Raw genomic sequence first — 22603 nt, forward strand, 5'->3', positions numbered from 1 at the left:
GCGTGGAAGATTCATCATTGACACGTACAAACTGAGAGCGTTCAGATAGATAGGACCTAAACCAGTCTAAAGCAGTTCCCTGTATGCCAACTAAGTGCTCTAGTCTTTGCAATAAGATATCATGGTCGATAGTATCAAATGCAGCACTGAGATCGAGCAAAACAAGAATAGAGACACGTCCCTTGTCAGAGGCTATTAGAATGTAATTTGTGACTTTAACCAGAGCTGTCTCTGTGCTATGATGTGTTCTAAAGCCAGACTGAAAATCTTAAATAAATCATTGTTTTTTAAGTAATCACACAACTGTTTTGCGACCGCTTTCTCAAGAATTTTTGAGAGGAACGGAAGATTGGAAATAGGTCTATAGTTGGCTAAAACCTCTGGATCGAGGTTGTGCTTTTTAAGAAGCGGTTTTATCACTGCTACTTTGAATGATTGTGGAACATAGCCTGATAATAAATACATATTCATAATATTTAATAAATAAGTGCTAATTAATGGAAAAACTTCCTTCAACAGCTTAGTTGGAATTGGGTCTAACATGCACGTTGATGGTTTAGAAGAGAGAATCATTGAATTTAATTGTTCAAGGTTTATGGCTGAAAAGCATTCTAGTTTACTATCTAGTGTAATATTAGAACTTACGTTTCTGGGAGCTGTTGATAACACTATACTGGTCAAAGGCAAGAGGTCATTAATTTTGTTTCTAAGAGTAACAATTTTATCGTTAAAAAAGCACATAAAATCATTACTACTGAGTGCTATGGGAATAGAAGGCTCAATCGAGCTGTGGCTCTCTGTCAGCCTGGCTACAGTGCTGAAAAGAAATCTTGCATTATTCTTATTCTCATCTATTAATGAAGAGTAGTAGGCTGCTCTCGCTTTACGCAGTGCTTTCTTATATTCATTGAGAGCAATATGCCAAATTAAACGAGATTCTTCAAGTTTAGTGGAACGCCATATCTTTTCAAGTTGTCTCGACTTTTGCTTTATTTTGCGGGTTTCGGCATTATGCCATGGAGCTAGTCTATGTTGTTTTATTTTCTTCTTTTTCAAAGGAGCAACAGAGTCTAATTTTATTCGCAGCGCATCTGTAGCGCTATCAACAACATGATCAATTTGGGGTGGTGTACATTTTGTATAAGTTTCCTCCCTTACATGCAGACATGCTATCGAGTTAAGTATTGGTGGAATCTCTTCCTTAAATTTGGCTATAGCACTAACAGATAGGTTTCTGCTGCAGGAGCTTTTGACTAATGCTTTGTAGTCTCGTAACAGTACTTCAAAAGTTACTAAGAAATGGTCGGATAAAGCAGGATTATGCGGTTCGACTAATAGTTGCTCAATTTCAATACCATAAGTCAGAACAAGGTCGAGAGTGTGATTATAGCAGTGGGTTGGTTTATTTACACTCTGACAGAAACCAACAGAATCTAATATAGAGTTAAATGCAACAGTAAGGCTATTTTTATCAACATGAATATTAAAGTCACCTACGATAATTACTTTATCTGTTTTAAGAACCAAAGTTGATAAAAACTCAGAGAATTCAGATAAAAATTCTGAATAAGGACCTGGTGCACGGTACACTGTAACAAATAAGATTGGCTGCAAAGTTTTCCAGGTCGGATGCGTAAGACTAAAAACGAGACTTTCAAAGGAGGTATAATTTAATTTTGGTTTAGTATTGATAAGTAAACTTGAGTCAAAGATTGCTGCAACTCCACCTCCTCGGCCCGTGCCTCGGGCAATATGAGTGTTGATATGGCTGGGTGGAGTTAACAACAGTAACAAATAAGAGTTCATATAAATTCCCATATCCACACTGTAGCTACTGCATATGATATAAAGCCCATTGAACATTTTACATGTTTTGACAGAATGGAGGCAAAGATATCGTGGAACTATGCTGAGTGTGGTGAAGCTCCACGTCCTCCATGTGCAGCAAAAGAAGACGCCACACCTCCCAACGCGTCCATCTCCATCGAGGGATCGGAGGGGCTTGATGAGTGTAAATGTTTGGTGAACATTGCCTTCTGCTCACGGACATCATCCATGCAATAAACTTAAGTAACAAATCAAAGTTGAAATACGCTTCTGTCGTTTTCAAAAATCTTTCTTAAACTTAATTTCCTCAACATTTCTCTTGAAAGTCGTGGAATATTGAGGTACTTGAGAATTTTCTTTTCGTTGCACTTTATACTCCACTACAAATCAAAGGGAAATATTGTACTTTGTGCTTCACTATCTTATATAGAGCTTATAAGGTTCTGTTTTTTAACTTACCATTTTTAAATATTGTTAGAAATCCTTGAGCTATTAGGTTTTTGTTTGTTAATATCGGATTTTGTACTACTTTTTACGTGTAATGCTCAAACAGCATTTAGCTAATTATACCTTTTCATTACCAGACTTTCACTTGTAATAGAGTATTCTTACAGTGTGGTATGAATATTTGCTAAACTGATTGTTGTTTTGAAGTCTTGTATTACTGTGTGATCTTGTTTTTAATGATGCTCTGTAAGGTGTCCTTGAGAGCTTTGAAAGGCGCCCATAAATAAAATACATTATTATTATTATATCAATGTGTTTCTGTGCCTGCTTTGTTTAATTTAACGGATGTATGTGCAGTATTTGTTCAAATAATTGTAAACTGTAGATTAGTCATGGCTTGTATCAGACAACAGAACGAAAATAGACGTGTTGTTTAAAAGTTGTTTCATGTTTTGTAGTAGCCTTAGTGTATAACAGTTTTATTGAATACGAATTGCATTTGATGTTATTTGATAATTATATTTAAATATTACCTACATATTTATTAAATAAAAGATACAAATAGCAAGTAAAACAACCTGTAAATCCAAATATGTTTGAGATTTGTAATAAGATGCAAATGTAATCTTAAGTCAAATCTACTATACAATAGTAAATCAAATGTACTCACAAAAACAGTAAAGTGTGACAGTAAAGTTTACTTAAGTGCCTTTAGTAACAAACACTTCTTAAATGTAAGTAGAAGCTACTTGAAATATACGTTGTTAAATTGACTATGAGGACACACTGAATCCATGATAATCACTGAGTCTAAAGCAATGGGAAGAGAGTGGAGCACAAAAGGGTTATTAGATCAGGAAATAACAACGTCAGGTCCGAATGGCTTTATTCAAGTATCACAACAATACAGGATTAATATCTAGAATAAAGGTTTGTTTGTTTTATCCTCAGAGTAATCATCTTTCAGGCATGACGTTACACACTCTGGACAGTAGGTGGCGGCATTCACCTTAAACTGTTTCCTAATGATAACTTCAGAAATGTCTTACAATCACTGACCATCGAAACATAGATATGGACACTTCATTTGTAATTTTTCATAGAGTTAAAGGTTAAAAAATAAAGCAATTGGCAAGTAATTTTGTTTATGCAAATGAGATGCTCATAAACGTACAAATAAAGCGTGGGAACTGGGTTTCTTGGATCCAGAAGAAGTTCCTGACGTTTACCCAATACCACTATTCTATAACTATAATACAGCAAACGATCAAAACACACAAGAGCGATTACAAAAATAAATGTTTTGCAACTCAAGTTCCATTCTCCTCAGTACAAAAAGCTGAAAGTAATAAAGCAGTTTTCCTGAACCACATGTCAGGAGAAGATATAATATGAAAGGTAAAGTAAGGCCTCCAGTTAAAGGTCAGAGGTCACGAGAGGAGCGTTCTCTAGTAGCTCTTCATGGCCATGGACGATCCTCCGCTGTCGTGCTTTCTGATCTGATGGATCATCAGGACGCTCATCAGCAGGGCCAGCAGCTGGAAAAAACACAGGAAGACGGTTAAAAAACAGACCAATCAGAAGACACTATTGCGGAAGAGAAAAATAAAAAGGTAAGCAAATTTCAAATCCACTTATTTTTGCCCCATGAAGCGTTTTACCTCGTAACTAACTTGCTCCGAATTAATAACAACACATTCTACATTTACTTCGGTTATGTTGAGGTCCAACTGCAACATTAACATTGCTGTTAAATCAAAAACAGTGCAAAATAAGACCCAATTTTAATTTTTTTTTTTTTTTTACCAGTATAGCTCATCAGTATTCGAGTAAGAAGTCTTGTGTTGAACAAACCCAAACCAATAATCTTTGTATTCAAGGTTTGGTTGTTCTTTCTAATCTCTTTCAATCAATAAACAATCATTATGGTATAACATTAGATTATCTGTCATTGATGGACAGTCACCAGAGAAGTTAGCCAAGATTTTCCTCAAAACACAACGACTTCTTAAGACCTCAAAATGTTACGTTTAGAACTTCGACCGAAGACTAGGAGAGAAATAACGTTGTGCTGGGGAAAATATAAGTTGTCTTCTTCTACTATGGGTTTTCTGATGGGCAGTGATGGGTGTGACCCTGCAGCTGAGAAGGCAGGGCATCATTCATGTTGTTGATACCAACGAGAGCACACATACGTTGTCTCCTCTCCTCTTTGAGGGGCAAAGAGCAACATTGCTTTTCCAGAGACGTCCCGACGCCTTCCTGACACCTGATGACGCCAAACCGATTTACGACTCTGTTCGGTACCTCCTGACTTTAGACTATATAAGCTTGATGTTACTTCCTGCTCCTTTGAGCAGCATACCTCATGTGTGTAAGTTGAACCATATCCTTTGTATGTGACTTAACTCTGCTCCTTCTTGCAAGAATAAATTAGTACCTGACTATTGATTCTCAACCCGGTGTCGAGTGATATTTTCCTTACACTTTGCTAGTGCATTTTTTAGGTCCAATGAATTAGTTAGACCTTAAATGAAATGGAATAGCAAAGCAATGTGTCGAAGTCAACCCGAGCTGTTACGGTTGGGGGCGAAACGCTGCTGAATGGAGCCGAATCCATCAACACGGACAAAAAAGAAGAATAAATAAGAAACTTACTGCGAGGATTGCAAACGTGAAGCAGAAGCCCATAAAGATCTTGAAGAAGATATCGAAAAACCCAAAGATAACACCGCTGCAGCTCTGCAGGAGAAAAAGATGGAGAAAGGGTCATTATCTGGAAACGTCACAGGAAGGAGAACTGGATGGTGTCTTGGTTAATTGATTGAATACCGTCGCGTAGATCTGGTCTGGGCCGAAGGCTCCCTGCAAGAAAAACAAAGGTACAGAAAGTCATAAACAAGTGTTCAAAAACAGCTATACCTGCATTTAAACAGAAGTGAACCACACATCGTCAAGAGGTCATTTAAGGCATCCCACTCCCTTAATAAACCTTTACTGTATTAACTAAACCTGTAAATACATGAACACCCTAGGTAATGCAACAGTTCATCTTTAAGAGTATATGTTATGTTCTGATCCTGTGATGATAACTCCTTCTTGCTTTACTCAGACAACTTTGACTTTCTAAGCAATACTGAGAATTGTAGTTCAATGTGGTTTTACCCTCGTAAAAATCACTGTTTAGAGTTTTGAAGACACTCAAACACAAAACTGCCATAGTATTTTAGGGATATAGGATTCAGTATCTTAATCTATTCATTGTGTGGACAGAAGAAGCTCGAAAGGCACCACCAACCTTACAACTCATAGACCATCCATACCATCATTACCTAAAATCAAACACAGCTTCCACACTAAATTGGTCCATTTTGTGTGGAAAAAGTGGCTTTCATTTTTACACAAGAAGTCATTTTTACTTTGAAAGGGGGCTGACTGATTACTTATACATTTATAAACCTGGTCTTTCAGTTTCAACAAAACCTACCACAGGTTTGGCTTTACATCCAGATGAAAAGGGGAATCCTGTATTTTGCATCTTGCACTCACAGGACCGAGGGATGTTGTTTCCCCAGTCGCTGGAGCTGACCACACCACAGCATTGGGCCTGAAAACATACGAGACACAAGGTTACACAAGGTGGGAATTTAGCCTGGGAACTATCCATTTCCAATGCTTCTAATGGGTTAAGATAAGAAGTACTTTACTGATCCTAATTTGGGATTTGTTTGCATTGCAGCAGCATAAAAAGACAAGGCCGTGTACATTAGAGGAATTAAAAGACTAGAAAAAAACAATCCAAAATGTAAACATCTCAAATAGAAATTGAACAGCATTAAAAAGTAGAAAATATACATGTTGAAATACATTGCCCCCCCTAGTGGCTGACATATGTTACAGCATTACTACGTCTAAAACTGTTCCAATACAAATATTTCGCATATCAATATTTTAATAGATGTAATAAAATGATTGTTACAATACAAATCTGAATAATATCATGTTTTGTTTGAAATAATTTCATTTTTGAGCAGTCGCATGTGAGGTTAAGGACACAAGTTACCTCGCTTTTTTTTGCATACAAGTGATTCAGCTACTGTATTACAAGAATTAGCAGTAATGGATATTCCAGCCGCTCAAAATTCACCCTCTCCTTCTTGGAGCAGAGATGGACCTTGTTAAAGCCTCTGCTGTAGATTCTGCACTTGAGCATCTTTGAAGGAAAAAAAGAAAAAGCTATCCAAATCTATACAAGATGCTTCAGTTGGCACAGACTCTGCCTATCGGATCTGCCACCTCTGAGAGAAGTTTTTCTGCAATGAGGAGAATTCGGAACTGGCTCGGCTGCGGTCAACGAATGGAAGGAACAAGGTTTTCCTCATTTGCGGTTCTTCACATTGAGGATGACATAACCGCACAGCTGTCACCTGAGGGGATAGTGGACATATATGCGGAAAGTACAAAAAGGCGTCTACTTCTGCACTAAGGTAGGACACTGGTTAATAATATTGTAGCGTGTTCAAGTAACCAAGGGATATAGTTATCAAATAAGTACAAGATGTGCACAGTTATGATACGTTTTACAGTTAAGTAATGCACTGTTGTTGGGGGGAGAGACCGCCCCTTCCATGAGTGTGTGTGTCCAGTGGGCATGAGGCGTGCATGACGGGACAAGTTGTGTTCGTATGTGGAAAAGTCATACTCAAGTGCGGTGAATGCTGGCTTTATTGCTACTGTATCCGTAGCAAGTGTGTAAGGAATGGAATATTAAATATGAAATCGAACATAAATGTAAAATGTACAGTGTGAGTTTTTATCACATATTAATGTAACTGTAATGTAATCATTAATGTACAACCCTTATATAAAATAAATAAAAACGGTTTACTTCCTCTTACGTACATTGGAAAGCATTCATCCTAGAAGAACCATGTTTGGGTTAGTTAGCTAGACTACATTTGAAAGAGTTTAAAAGTGCATTTACAGATTGTTCGAATGCCATTAGCATATTTCTCATTGCTTCGTCTTCCATGAAAGGCTTTGCCGCTTCAGCGGAGTCCAAAGAATCCCTCAGCTATAAAAAAAGAAACAACAACATTAGCATCAAGACCGAGAGAGAAGGTTTTAAGAATGTTAAGAAAGTAAATAAACTTAAAACTTAAACTAGCATCAAGTTCGAGAAAACACCATTTAAAGAAAAGTGTAGTTTTGTAACATCTTCTAGCAGAAAAGCTTAAATATACAATTCTTAATGATGTTTTCATTGGTTTTATAATCACTTAAAACTTAAAGGTAACTAGACGGAGTGTTAGCATCAAGATAGCTAGAGATAGCGTTAGCATAAAGGTAACTCGACGGAGTGTTAGCATCACGGTAGCTAGAGATAGCGTTAGCATAAAGGTAACTCGACGGAGTGTTAGCATCAAGATAGCTAGAGATAGCGTTAGCATAAAGGTAACTCGACGGAGTGTTAGCATCACGGTAGCTAGAGATAGCGTTAGCATAAAGGTAACTAGACGGAGTGTTAGCATCACGGTAGCTAGACTGAGTGTTAGCATCAAGGTATCTAGACAGAGTGTTAGCATAAAGGTAGAATGAGAGAATGTTAGCATCATCATCGATAGAGATGTTAGCATTAGGGTAAATAGAGAGACTGTAGCATCAAGGTAGATAGAGAGAATGTTAGCGTGAAGGTAGCTGGACAGAGTGTTGGCATAAAGGTAGCGAGACGGAGTGTTAGCATCAAGGTAGCTGGACAGAGTGTTAGAATAAAGGTAGCTAGACGGAGTGTTAGCATGAAGGTAGCTGGACAGAGTGTTAGCATAAAGGTAGCTAGACGGGGTGGTAGCGTCAATGTAGCTGGACAAAGTGTTAGCATCAAGGTAGAACGAGATGTTAGTGTAACAGAGTTATAAATGTTGGTGTAAAATCCGGGTTAAATTGGAGAATTACGACATCTGGTGTTACAAACGCGTGCTTGCATTGCTGTAGTTTTGTTACCGCAATGGATTGTGGGAGGTTCTCATACCGCGTGAGGATCTGTTGAGAGTAAAGTGCTATTGTATTATGTATGTGGACAAAATGTATGTTATTATTTTATTAGGACAATAACGTTCTGTTGTGTTTGTTTAGTTTAATGTTAGTCGTTTAATGCTCACAGCAACATGTTTTTTGTGTGATTCGCTATTTGTGTTACGATTTCGTCAATAGCTAATTTGAGCTAATAGGCTAACGTGAGCGTGGTGCTATCTCTCCAACAGAACGCAGCTCACGTGTCCATTGTATGTGTCCATTGCAATGCAGGTATGTGAGTTTTTTACACCAGTTTGTTTATGTTTAATGTTACACATTGTTTATACTACCACTATACGATCATTGTTGTGTTGTTGATTATTGGACACTTATTTTGTACCAGCTCTGAGTGGTCTGTTGCTGAGGGGACACTACACCGGGGTTACATTAGCATCATCATAAATAGAGATGTTAGCCTCATAATAGAGATGTTAGCATTAGGGTAAATAGAGAGAATGTTAGCATCAAGGAAGAGAGAGATAATGTTAGTATGGAGTCAGATTTGGGTCAATATTCTAGCGTGTAAAACAAGCTACTCACGAGCAGAAAATGTGCTTTTACACGCGCATAAAATGACTCTCGCGCACAGATTAAACCCCGCGAGCGGTTATGCGCTCGCTCGCGAGAGACACTGCCCTCTTGCTCCCTCACGGGAATGTCAGCCTCACCTGCTCGCGGAGTCTGTCTGCGCGCGTGAAAAGTTTCTGACACTTTGGGGCGGAGCCACTGGACTTTGATTGACAGCTGCAAGGAAGCCCGGAGTTGCCAGGTTTGATAAATGCCTGAACTACCAAGAGCCGAGGAGTGAGAGCTGCAAGATCAGTTGGACGAGATTGAATGGTAAAGTTGTTCATAAAAAACTATTATATTCGTAAAGTGTACAGCTAATATATATATATATATATATATATATATATATATATATCAATTCATTTCATATACAAAAATGACATTAATTCTAGGAGTGCAATACTTTTACAAACACTATAGTAATAATGTGCATTCATTATGACAATATCATACTATTACTATAGGAGTGTTCTATAGTGTGTTCAAAAAAGAACTACAGAAACACTATATATTATACTATAGTTATACTATTTAAAATAATATAGGAATACTACAAAGATCTAGATACAGAGTATTACTATTGAAATATTATAGGGCTACTATAGCTAATAAAATGGCACTACAGAATAAACTATAGTAATACAATAGCTGGTGAAAAATACTACAGAACACTACAAACTTACTATAGGACACTATACAACTCTTACAGTATACTATAGTTCATTTCGTAAGGGAGGTGCATACAGCAGACAGTATAGCTAGCAGTTTTCGACAGATACAGCCCACTCAAAAATATATTGTTTTATATAACATTAATTAATATATATATATATATTAGCTGTACACTTTACGAATATAATAGTTTTTTATGAACAACTTTACCAATCAATTTCGTCCAACTGATCTTGCAGCTCTCACTCCTCGGCTCTTGGTAGTTCAGGCATTTATCAAACCTGGCAACTCCGGGCTTCCTTGCAGTTGTCAATCAAAGTCCAGTGGCTCCGCCCCAAAGTGCCAGAAACTTTTCGCACACGCAGACAGACTCAGCGAGCGAGTGAGGCTGACACTCCCGCGAGGGAGCAAGAGGGCTCTCTGGCGAGCGAGCGCATAGCCGCTCGCGGGGGTTTAATCTGCGCGCAAGGGTCATTTCATGCGCGTGTAAAAGTACATTTCCCGCTCGTGAGTAGCTTGTTTTGCGCGCTAGAATATTGACCCAAATCTGACTCAAGGGTATATATGTATATAAAGAGAACGTTAGCATCAAGGGTTTATAGACAGCACGCTAGCATCAAGATAGATATATAAGCATGAAGTCAGTCAGATATAGAGAATGTCACATGTAGTAGAAATAGCATTAGGAAAGTAGGTGTGTTGCACTGTTGGAGGAGCCTGTGACCTAAGATTTTCATCGTCATGTAGCTATGTTCATATGACAAAATAAAAAAACCTTGAAGGTAGCTGGATAAACAGATTACCTTGTTTCTTGAGACAACAACAACAATGCCAAAGATCAGCATGATGATCATTCCCGCCACCATGAAGCCTGCAAACTGTTATCAATGTCAGAACACTCCTGTTAGATATGGTGGTTAATCTAAAGACAAATTAGTGTCATAATAATAACTTAAATTGATATAGCGCCTTTCAGGGGACCGAGAGTCGCTTTCCAGAAAAACAGGAGTAAAAAACAAACAAAAAACAGTCAGACAAACAAAACAACATGAATTCTTCCTCAGTTTCACATCTTGTACGTACTATTTTGAAGAGGAGTTCTTTCTCCATGCATGCGGCAACGATTCCCAAGACAGGGAGGATGAGGACACCGAGGGCAAACACCCAACTCCAGGCCAGACTCGGACCCCCCACCGCCGTTACCTGGAAAACAGGACAACACAAGGTCACAGATGGGCCCATAGTTCATCCTCAGTCTCTCTATTTACTTATAGAGCACATTTAAAACAACTTCAGTGGAACAAAGTGCTGTTCAGGGAACACATCAAATAACACAATAGGAGTCAAAGAATAAAACAAATAACTAGAATCCCAAACAGTAGGTAAAACATGTACCGTATGTTCAGAGCTCCTTCAGACTGGAATCATTCACCACAAAATATCGGACGCTTAACTTATTCTCAAATGTCTTCTTTTGCTGTTAACTGTACGCCTACATGCTATTGATCAATTCACAAGTACAGAACACTTTGTTTTATTCTTTTGTTGTTGTTGTATTGCTAGGAACATGTATTAATGTCCACATTTGTATCCTTAATGTTTGTGTTGAGATCGTAGTAGTCTTGACTGTTGGTTGTTTTGTGACGTGATTTCGTTTTTCTTTGGTTTTCACTGTCTTGCTGTTTGTAGGTTACCATGTTAGGGTATACGTGAAACATGATGGTTCATTTCAAGGGGTTTATCCTAAATTAACACATTTCAAATAATAATATGATGTTTCTGAAGATAAATGATTCATTTATCTTCAGAAACATCCGAGAAAAATACGCTACCTAGCCAAGCTAGCTTAGATCAGAAACAGCTTGTTCTGAAATCGATGTTCAGAGCTGCGTTTCTGGAAAATGCATCGTGCAAAACGTAGGGATTTATAAAATACTCAACAGACTTAATCTCAATTACAAGCAATATAAACAGCATATATGGTTAATATTTTCCCTTTTACATTTGTTGGATCACATTAATGAATTAAAGTGCTGCTTGTGTTTTTGCCCACTGACCGGCTGGTCCCGTGGCTCGTCTTTTTTTCATGGGGTTTATTGACAATGAAATTAACCATCAACACATTTTAACTGAGCTAAAAAAGGCCAGTGCAAACAAAGGTAAACAGCAGTTCCTCTTATGGCCAACGGAGGGCTAGTTCCAATTCCCATAGATAGCTGCAAGAATAAGTCATAAAACCGTAAAATGACGAATTGTATCACTTCCTGTACCCTGGAGTGGAAGTCAATGGTTTTCTGAATGTGTTTTTGGTCCTTAGCCTGAAAGGAGGTCTGTGGTTAACACAAGCTGAGGAGATTTTTATTCTACGTAATAAAATACATTAGGAAATAACCCCCTGGTAAAATTCCATAAACGTTTGTTGGAGATTATTTTCTGCAATAACCCAAAATCCAATGGAAAAATCCCTTGTTTTTTTGTGGAGGGAACCAGGGAGATGCTACCTCCAGGGTCCACAACAGAAATAGGACTTCCCTGTACCACTCTATGGTTTTTTGCTTGGTTTCTCAGCAGGATTACAGAAAAACTAAAGGCACAATTTTCATTAAAAATGGTGGAAGAGTGCAGCCTTGGCCAAGCAAAAACCCATTACATTTTGGATCTGATACACAACAACACATTCTCACTCCCAACTCGGCCTATGTTGACGTTATGTCAGGGTCCCTGTTGCCACTTTCCAACGCAAGGGGAGGCCCTTTAGCGTCGAGTTTCAACTATCAGGGAGTCCCATACTTGCATAGAGCTCCCTGAACGTTGGTAATAGACGAGTTGGGATCGCAGAGAAATGCTCTCCGCAGATCCATTCTCACAGCGTTCATCAACCTTTTTCTAACTCACTATCAAGCCACACTTATTGTTGTTACTTCTTTATTTTAATTGAATAATGTCGGACTTTTGTTGCTGTCAGTTATGGGGAGAGTAGGGGCTCAGAAAACTGAAATCTGTATTGTTTCATCATTTTTTCCTTCTAATTTTGTATTATTTTATAAACCACACACTTTTATTTACTCAACAATAACACATAATTATCCTTGTGTTTATTTATTTGTTTGATTAATAAACACAAGTTAGAGTCCGTCAGGACCGAGGGTCGGAGCAGCTCATAGTAGTTGCTTTAGAGAATTTTACACCCGGAAGTAAGTATTCTCTCCGCTTTGCTTGACAAACCCCGTGATAGTCCTCAAGCTCTGTGATTGGATGTTTGAGTGGCAGTGCGCCGAGGGTTACGCCGAGCGTCAAACAGCACTTTGAAATGGGATAGAACCACGGCAGACTGTCAAAAACTGGATTTGAACAGGTCCACCCCGTCCCTTCAAAACACTTTTCAGAGTTTTACGGGGCGTGGTTTGCAATTCGCCCAGCCAATAGAAATTAGCCGCTTTCACACCGCAGGACTTGCGGTACTTTAGTGCCGGCACTAAAGTGCCACGGCACTGAATCCGCCAGGGGGCTAGTGCCAATCGCATTCACACCGCAGGACTTTCCCTGAGGCAAGATTACGCTGACGTCACTTCGTCTTCTTCTTCTCTGGGTTTACTGGCAGGCTGCAAAACCACTTCACGGCGAGTACAACAAAAAACGAGAGAAGAAGAACTACACGGGGGAGGGGGTATAAAGCCCACCCGCTGTATGAGGCGTTTGTTTACTTTCCGACCTCAGACATGATGGAGTTCATAAGGGTAATTTACAAATAAAATACCCCATTATAACAATGGACTTTATCTTTATGTATTTATTATATATTACCCCCTCAGGCTGATTTTGGAAAAGGACATTAACCCTTGTTTGGTGTTTTTCCCTTATTTATCTAAAACAAATGACATGATAAATTACTTGTGTTTTTGCCATTGCTGCACAAGGTTGCAACATCGTAGATAAATTCAACCACCAACACCTGTCTGCTCTCACATTCTTCTATTCTGCAAATTTGGGGTGGGACACAATAAATAAAGCTTCGCCAGTTTGTTTGTTTTATTGCACAGTCAAGACATAACAATAACGGCATCACGCTGTTCCAGGTGTGTCGTATGCATGTACATTGAAGTTAAATAAAAGTGTGAAATGTAAAATAAAGTGTAAGTAGTTTCAAAACAATGTAACAGTGGCAATATATAGCAGTAGACACACCTTAGTGCAAGTTAGGTGTCAGTATTAAAAAACAGTGGCAATATATATATATAATAACAATAGAAAATCGTTACCACTCTTATTATTGTGGTCTTTAATTTTGTTATAGTCCTGTCTGAGTTTCTTTATTTTTACCCGGCATCCGTGTGCACTGTGCACGATTCCCAGCTCAAGTAGCTTTTGTGAACATCGCTCAAAACATTTGGAGTTGGGAACTGCTTTCTGTAGAAGCTGCTGCATCCCGTCCTCGGAGTAAATTGGGAACTGCTTTCTGTAGAAGCTGCTGCATCCCGTCCTCAGAGTAAATTGCCAGAAGCGCCGACACTTCCTCATCATTCCACCGCTCCGGTGTTGTAGTACGTGTGGTCATAACTGCTTTAAAGTACAAACAACCTACTCGCTCAGGTGTGGATGTGGTTTTGTAGCGAGGAAAAAAATGGCTGCCTAACAAAGAAAATTCAGAGTCTAACGGGGCGTGGTTTGCAATTCGCCCAGCCAATAGAAATTGGCACTCTTTCATCACCAGGTTCGTACCACCTCTCTGGCAGGGACTGAAAATGGCCAAAAGAGTTCCCGGCACTAAGTAGTCCCGGCGGTGTGAACGCGACATTATTGGTACTAACGGAACTAAAGAACCAAAGTACCAGGGAAAGTCCTGCGGTGTGAATGCGCCTATAGGTACTTTTTTTGTACTTTTTTGGTACCACCTCTCTAGCAGGCACTACAAATGGGGGTAAAAGTGTCAGGAGTTGAGTTTTGGATGTTAAGTTTTGGTTTTATTTTGCCGTTCTGTGTTCCCTGTCGCATGTTTTTCTCCTTGTGTCTTGTCTGATCCTTCTTCCTGTGTTTGCCTTCCTGTCGTTAGTGTCCCTGGTGTGTCTGATTGTCTCATTGTGTTCACCTGTTGCCCTTGTGTTTCTCCCTCCTTTACCCAGCTGTTTCTTGTCCAGTGATTACCGCTCTCTGTATTTAGTCTTGTCTTTCCCTGTGTTCCCCTGTCGGTTCATTGTTTGTCTTTCCCTTCACGTCACGCTCCATGTTTGTCCCTGAAGTTTTGATCCTGGATTCTTTACTCGTGCTCCCCTGTTTTGGTAATGTTAAGTTTGTTTCTTGTTTTCTTTTGTCATCTGCTTTTTTTGTAGAATAAAGCTCGCTTTTTGTTATCCCTTAAAACCCGCTTATCCTTTTTAATCCTGCATTTGGGCCTTTCCCGAATCGTAACAAAAAGCTCCCGGCACTAAGTACTCTTTTTAGTGTGAACGCGACATAAGGGATACTAACGGAACTAAACGGGAAAAGTACGGGGAGAAGTACTCCGGTGTGAACGCGACTATTAAAAATATACTGCTGTTTCCAGTTTAGTTTATGATGGATCTATTTTTTTCATATATTGTTTTTATATTTATAACACCAAACCGACAGAAAATATGGTCTTAACATGACCCAGTGGTCTAGTTGATAAAAAGTATATTATCAAGCATAATATTAAAATTAACTCTTATTTTGAAAATACAGCTTCCTGTGTTCGAATGAGCTGCTCCGACTATCGGTCCTGACGGACTCCAAAAGTTCGACAATCAAACAAATAAATAAACACAAGGATAATTGTGTCTTATTGTTGAGTAAATAACAGTGTGTGGTTTATAAAATAATACAAAATTAGAAGGAAAAAACAATGAAACAACACACACACACACACACACAACATAGGCCGAGTTGGGAGTGAGAATGTGTTGTACACAACTATGTTTCATTTTTGCTCATATTTAGAGGTATGGCTTTGGTGTTAGTCAATGTCGGAATAATCAGAAAAAATGTGTCCAATCTGGAAAAATGTCAGGTAAACATTCTTTAAAATTGGAGAAACGTATCAGAGAAACTTATCAATATAATGACATAAAAGTTCATAAAGTTAGAGGCTCATTTAGTTTTGTAAACCTCTGATTGGTCAAAATGTTGAATTGAAAATATACTAATTTGCATTTTTTCTGCATTTCGAAAGCCAAAATGTAGGACTTGTTGTGTATTCACTATCTGTGATGTTGTTGTTTACCTGGTGGCTGAAGGCGGTGACCTGCATTGCTCCGTAGACCAGCACACAGCCGAGTATCTGAGGATAGAATCAAATATGTTAAAAACGGCAAGTATGGAGGCTGAAGAGTGCCAAACAATATAGATTTTTCGAAAATTGAGGATAAAAGACATGTAAACAATTTAGAAATAAATTAAACCAATTGGAAAATAAACTAACATATATTTAAATGGAATAAAAAACACAAATGGCAAATTGTGTTTCTCCTTTCACGTCTTTTGTAATTTTGTTTTAATTTCTACCTATCTAGGAAGGTTTCTAATTTCTCTAATTTGTCATTTTTATAATACAATTAGCTGATGCATTTACTCTGCTGCAAAAAATATATAAGGAGAGGCAGGAGACGGACATTGTGTTGGTTTGCCCCTCACCCCTCAGACCCCCCTCTCTCTTTAGTTCCTTCTTCCTTTCTCCAGCGCTCCGAGCAAAACACAGAGAAACCATCTGAAACTCGCCATTTGTTTTTTGCAGTTACTGGAAATGACTGAACGCTGATGTAGAAATCTAATGTAGTTACACGAGTAATAAATAAAAAAATAATCCTTCACTACTTTCATTTAAGTTTTACACCTTCATTTTCAATTAAATCAAAGTTTTAGTTTTTTTTTTACATTAATATATTTAATTTAAGAGTTTTAAAAACAGGGCCTTCAAGGTATTCAGAGAATACCCTGGAACACTCAGATAAAACAAACACAAAATCGATTTAATTATATAAATAAATGAGAATGGTATCTGTGTTGTTGATCTGTAATATCACGTTGATTTGTTTGTCCTTCTCGGACCATGCAACCAATCAGATCTTGTTCTGGGTCTCTGGGTAGAATATCCTTCAACAAGGTATTCTACATTCTTGATCGAAGGCCCTGGCCGTTGCACTGAATGAGAGTGCACGTTTGGACTGACAGTTTGATCAACCAATAATATATTGATTTGTAGCCAATGGGCGTATTCTTTCAGAGTTCCCCTCGGTTCCAGGGTATTCAAGAAGGCCCGCTAGTTCACTGGCTCGAGACAGAGGATCTAGATCAGGGCTATTCAATTAGTTTGGAATGGGGCCGGTCGATGAAAATGATCCAAAGCAAGGGGCCGGGAAAAAGATGACTTGAAATATGAGCAATCATATTAAGAGTTTCAGATACAGTAAATACTACAACAGCATAGTGGAGTGCATTGTGTTTAATTAAATCAAACAACATAGCCCCAAGGCCTTTAAAGATCTAAATGGCAAGTTCAGAACTCAGTAGGCCGACGTGTGAAGGTCATTTAACCATCAACATCATTTCATTTGATTTCATTTAGGTGAAATTATCTAATCATTCAGGCAGAGATGCAATAAATGACAGGAGTTGTCACTACAGTAGAGAGGGTTCGAAACCCGAGCCCACTGAAGTTTGCAGGCATTGTCTTCCCCTCTATCTCTCTATTTAACACCCTCTCTGGAATAAAGGCACTCTGGCCCAAAAAAATATCAATAACTAAATAAAAGAAAAGTAGATTACTTTTTAACATTATACTCAAAGGGCCAGTAAATATCACCCCGGGGCCGGATTTGGCCCGCGGGCCGCCAATTGAATAGCCCTGCTCTAGATGAATGCGATGAAGCAATTAATATATATATATAATTCTTGTCACTACCCTTTTCAAGACGACAATTGAGTGAAAAGACAGACATTATAACGGCAGGTGGGGCGGCGGTGGTGGCGGGGGGTGTGTTTGTGTCTACAGAAGGTCCAGTTGTGATAGACACGGTTCGCCACCGCTAAATAAAATAACTTCTAAAAAGATATATATTTGTATTTCTTTCGAGCAAATCTCTAACTTTTCTGGTTTTCTTCATCATAATCAAAATAAATTCCAGATTTCTTGGGTTAAAATAGATTTTCTTGTTCCAACAAGATAAAACCCCATCTTTGTTTAATAAGAAGTGAAATAATAACTTCTTGCAGTCTTCATTTTGTAGCATATTTAACTATTTGTATAAATAATTATTTTTAAACACAGAAAATAATTATTAAATATTTAACTTGGGTTTTCGGATTCCAGTCTTTTTTTCCCTTTTTAGCCCAAACACAAAACAACGTTGAGAAAAAGGAGCAATAATAATCATCAAGGTTTGTACTCACTGCAAACACCACATTGAAGAAGATAAAGAGGCATTTGATGCATCCGTTAATTTTCCCCATCTTCAGTTTTGAGAGTTTCTCTGAGATGCAACTGCGTGCTGACACTAAAACACAGAGGGTGTGTGAGAGGGTGTGTGTGAGAGGGTGTGTGTCAGGCGCGCCAGATTCATTTTAGAAGTGGGGGGGCCAAAAAAAGTGCGTGTGTATGGCCCAATCCCAAACCACGCCCTACACCTACACACTCCCCCTCCGTGACGGAGTGAACTCCGTGGAGTGACACATTAAGCTCCCTCCTGTCAGATGGAGGGAGTAAATACAGCAGCAAGCTTTGGGACAAACTCCCCTCTCTCCGGCAGAAACAGGAAATGCCGTAACTGTATGTAGGCCTAACAACAGTTTCAAATCAGCATCTCTTTGAAAAAAAATGTAAATTAATAACTCAAATACAACTCCAAACATCTTTAATTGTGTTACTTTTTTGTAAAGCTATTTTAGTTTTAAACCTGATGTTTATAGTTTCTTTGTTTTTGCAACAGTCTGTAAATATACACAACTTTATAATAAAATGCACACAATTACCTTTTTCTAGACTAAACACAGGTTTGATCCTAAGTTAAAAAAAAGATGTGGTTATCATGAGGTTGTTAACATCGCAATGTATCACTATCGTTTAGTGGTTTTGCAAAGAATTAACCACTCTGTTTTTGTACCTTTCTGCGTTATTTGAAGTATCTTCTCTTTGCTCAAATAATCTAGCGGTCTCATTTTTTCCGATAGTTAGCTGTACAGCTTTACCCCATACTTGCCAACCCTCCCGATTTTCGCGGGAGACTCCCGATTTCACTGGCCTCTCCCGGTTTCCTCCCAGGGTCATATTTCTCCCGATTTCTGACAAAATCAGATTTACTCAGGACTGTTTCCACTCGGACTTTAATACAGCTACACCATTGTTTGGTTTCCATGGTAGCACGTCTCTTTAGCAGCGCGCGCAACTCAAAGTCTGAGAGGGTGGGGAAAATAGTCACAGAAAACAGAACAATAATTGACAACTCTGCTCACTCCTGTCCTTCACATATGCTCCATACAGGATGGTGCTACAGGCCGCAAGGCAGTGCCCTTACAACTACAATAAGCATGTTAATGTTAATCCAGCTCCGGCGATCCACTAGCACCCCTCCCCCCGGTGGTTTTGAAATGCTCCCGATTTCTGAGGTCTCCAGGTTGGCAAGTATGCTTTACCCGCCTCATTGTCCCGACAACAAACCTCCATGCAGTCGGAACCAGCCTGTTTCGGTTCAACAACGGCGGCGGTGGGGGCGGCGGCGGTTTTGACAGTTTCTGCGGCCGCAGAGCTGCTGCTTACGACGCTGAAGTTGGCTTCCGATTCAGAGCATCCGATTCGGCAGTTAAGGGGAAAGTTAAGGGACATTTAATTGACAGCGCTGAGCTAACAATCCTCCGTGTTTGAACCTCTTAAATCGCTGCATAGCCGATTTATTTGGACTGGATTATCCCAGAGACTCTAAAGATTCTTTATAACACGGTTTGAGATTTGTGAAACCTTAATTCTATTTGTGAATTTAAAAAAAAAAGAGGCAGCAGACGACGTCGTTCACCTGGCTTCGCTGATGAAGGTCCAGGCTCCGGAGATGGGATGTGACCTTCCAGTTGTTAAATGTAAGTTTAGATTGACTGTATTTAGTTTTCTTCTGCGCTGGTTCTTCTGACATGTTTGCAAGTGTATATATTCTTTCTATCTCTAGGTTAACGGCTGACACACACAGAACAACGTAACAAATAAAGTAAACAACGTAACAAATAAACAAATCTAAGCTTTTTTATTGGTTGTAATTTACATGGATACATTAGAATGGTGTAACAATGTCCTATTTGATTGGGTTAAAATGTAGGCCAACATATTCTTCCTGTTATGTCTGCCTGCTTTATTTTACCTAATGCAAAGTGACCTGCTCCATCGAAATCAGTCGCATTGACCCGAAGACACATTTTGATTCCTAGCTCTCTAATGATATCAGGATTGTCTTTGTAGGCTACTCCAAATATTAAGCAAAATATGTCACATTATATAATGACTGTTACAGAGTCATCATTTTGAGAAAAAGGCCTTCAAAGTGTCCTCTTCTCTGGATCGATCTGATTGATTATTAGCGGAGCAAATGATTAAAACACTACGGAGGGAAGATATTTTCGTTTGGATTACTGCACTCACGGGAAACACCGGCTGTTGTTATGCCTGCAGTGACGTTAAATTACTCCGTTCTCCGCTTGTAATTATGCCGTTACAAGCTTCAAAGTTGTAGGCCTATTTATCATCTGAATTAGCCGAAAAAAGTTTAATATTCTGAAAGCCAAGACTTTGCTTATTTGAAATCAGATAAAAACAAACTGTAACGGACCCTGCCGTGTTATCTATGATGACCTTACATTCATAATTTCAGCCGGAGGGAGGGGGAGCGGCGCTGAGGAACAGCAGAGTGGCGAGTGAGAGGCCAGCTGTCATCTTCCCTTTACAAGCTTCAAACATGCCTGTAGCTAGTGAGATTGAATATAACAATAAAAAATAACAAAATATACACAGCTAGATCAGATCGCGTTTTAGATGCGACTTTAGAGTAGAGGGGAATTATTGAAACGGGATTTGTACAGTACATCTGCTGCTGCGAAAATGTGGGGCAGGGCTGAAAAGTGGGGGGGGGGCAATGGCCCCCTGGCCCCCCCGCTTCCGGCGCCCTTGGTGTGTGTCTGTGAGATGGTGTGTGTGAGAGGGTGTGTGTCTGTGAGATGGTGTGTGTGAGAGGGTGTGTGTCTGTGAGATGGTATGCAGCAGCAGTCTATATGGCGCTGGTATGCAGGAGCATGTGCTTTGATGCTGAGAACTCAGATCCTTACGACATAGAACAGATCCTTACGACATAGAACAGATCTTTACGACATAGAACAGATCTGCACGACATAGAACAGATCTGCACGACATAGAACAGATCCTTACGACATAGAACAGATCTGTTTATGTGTGAACAGATAAGAATATTTAAGGCCAAACAACAAACTTTTTTGAGACATTATTTACTTTTTAAAATGCTGCAAATACAAAAATCTGCAAGAAGCTCAAAACACAACGGACCAGGGGAAACTAAAGAGTGACGCACACAGCTGGGACTGGGACGTTCAGGGCTAGCTATCTAACGTAGAAATATCAGAAGGAGATTTTGCTTAAAATAAGCCCATAAAACATTTTAGGTGAGTTTCCAACAACAGAGACAGTTGTCCAACTTTATAATCCTGAACGTCACCAAACGCTCCGTCCCAGCTGTGTGCGTCACTCACAGATGCTTCAGAGGCAAGAATTATTCCTGGCATTTGGAGAACGAAGAATGGAACAGGCTAGCAAGTGTGCAGGTGTGCGTCATATGAGAGGCCCCGCCTTAAATTGAGCGTGATTTGTTTGAAGACTCATAACTGATTTGCGAAGATCGAAGATGTACTTGAGTAACTGTATTTTGTAAAATGATCATCTCTCCAGGACAGAACCACTAAACTAACATAAAACGATCTCCTTCTGTTTGCAGCCTTGAAAAAGTCCTGGAGAATAAGCAGCCATAAGAAAATCATAAAATCACCATCACCAATCAATAATAAAATGTGTATTGTGTGTGTGTGCTTTTCAACAAGTCCTCCAACTCATACGACCAAATATGCCGATTGTTCAAGCGCTTAATACGTCCTATAATTACGTTTGAAAGTTGTCAGCCTCTAGTGCTCCCGTTGAATGCTAACGTTACAGATGGTCGTTTATTCACAAATAACCCTCTCTGTAAAATCCTAAATTGTAGGATAGTTCGGCCATTAAAACGCTTTTTGATTAGATTTCTAGCGAGAAGTGTATATTGTACTTTTAGAATCCACGTCCAGTCGATATGTAGGATCTATAGTTTGACAGATATTACAAAGATGATTTGAGGTATGCGGCAACCTCCATGTAAAGTTACGGGTTGAAAACAGTATTTCCGGTCTCGACGTTTTCATAATAAAACCAATGATCAAATGATTCAACAGTATCTGCAGTACTCATCAACTAAAAAACATCAGTTTATCCTTGTTAATTATACAACATTTATTGGTTTAAATTGTGTACAATGCTTTTGTGTTTTTCCCAAAGGTTTTTCTCTTTCGCTTCTGAGAGGCACCTGTCTTTTTTCAGAGGTTTTTATAGGCTAAAACATCGATTGTTTTAGCCGCAATGCATGTCGGGATATGGTGTTAATGCGATATGAAATCGGATAAATTAATTTTTTTTTAAATAAAATACTTTATTCCGAGTGTTCTTGCTTTTCTCTTTGGAGGTCATCACATAACGGCATTGTAATACACGGTTCGGCTGCATTAAATATTACATATCTGCCGTAGATATTTATTTATAGAGCCCTGATCATCAACAGTAATTCGGCTGACTTTTATATTGTATCCAATTGGTAGATAGGTTATATTTTACACCATAACGGTGCACAGCTGATAGAAAGGGACTTTTTTGTAGTTTTTAAAGATATTATTTACTACCTTTCCAACTCCTCATGCAGTTGACTGTTACAGG

At 38.9% G+C, this 22603-nt stretch overlaps 1 protein-coding gene across 1 annotated transcript; it reads right to left on the bottom strand.

Moving 5' to 3' along the window:
• Positions 1-3143: 3143 nt before the first annotated feature.
• Positions 3144-18175, bottom strand: LOC117558271 (tetraspanin-8-like). Its single transcript, XM_034234330.1, has 9 exons — positions 17992-18175; positions 15827-15883; positions 10672-10791; positions 10392-10466; positions 7259-7348; positions 5762-5881; positions 5107-5139; positions 4933-5016; positions 3144-3812 (listed from the first exon to the last, which is right to left on the bottom strand). The coding sequence occupies exons 1-9, from the start codon at positions 18049-18051 to the stop codon at positions 3723-3725; spliced, it is 729 nt and encodes a 242-aa protein (XP_034090221.1). The 5' UTR covers positions 18052-18175; the 3' UTR covers positions 3144-3722.
• Positions 18176-22603: the final 4428 nt, after the last annotated feature.

This window comes from Gymnodraco acuticeps, unplaced genomic scaffold (assembly GCF_902827175.1).
Source record: "Gymnodraco acuticeps unplaced genomic scaffold, fGymAcu1.1, whole genome shotgun sequence".
Classification (NCBI taxonomy): Eukaryota; Metazoa; Chordata; class Actinopteri; order Perciformes; family Bathydraconidae; genus Gymnodraco; species Gymnodraco acuticeps.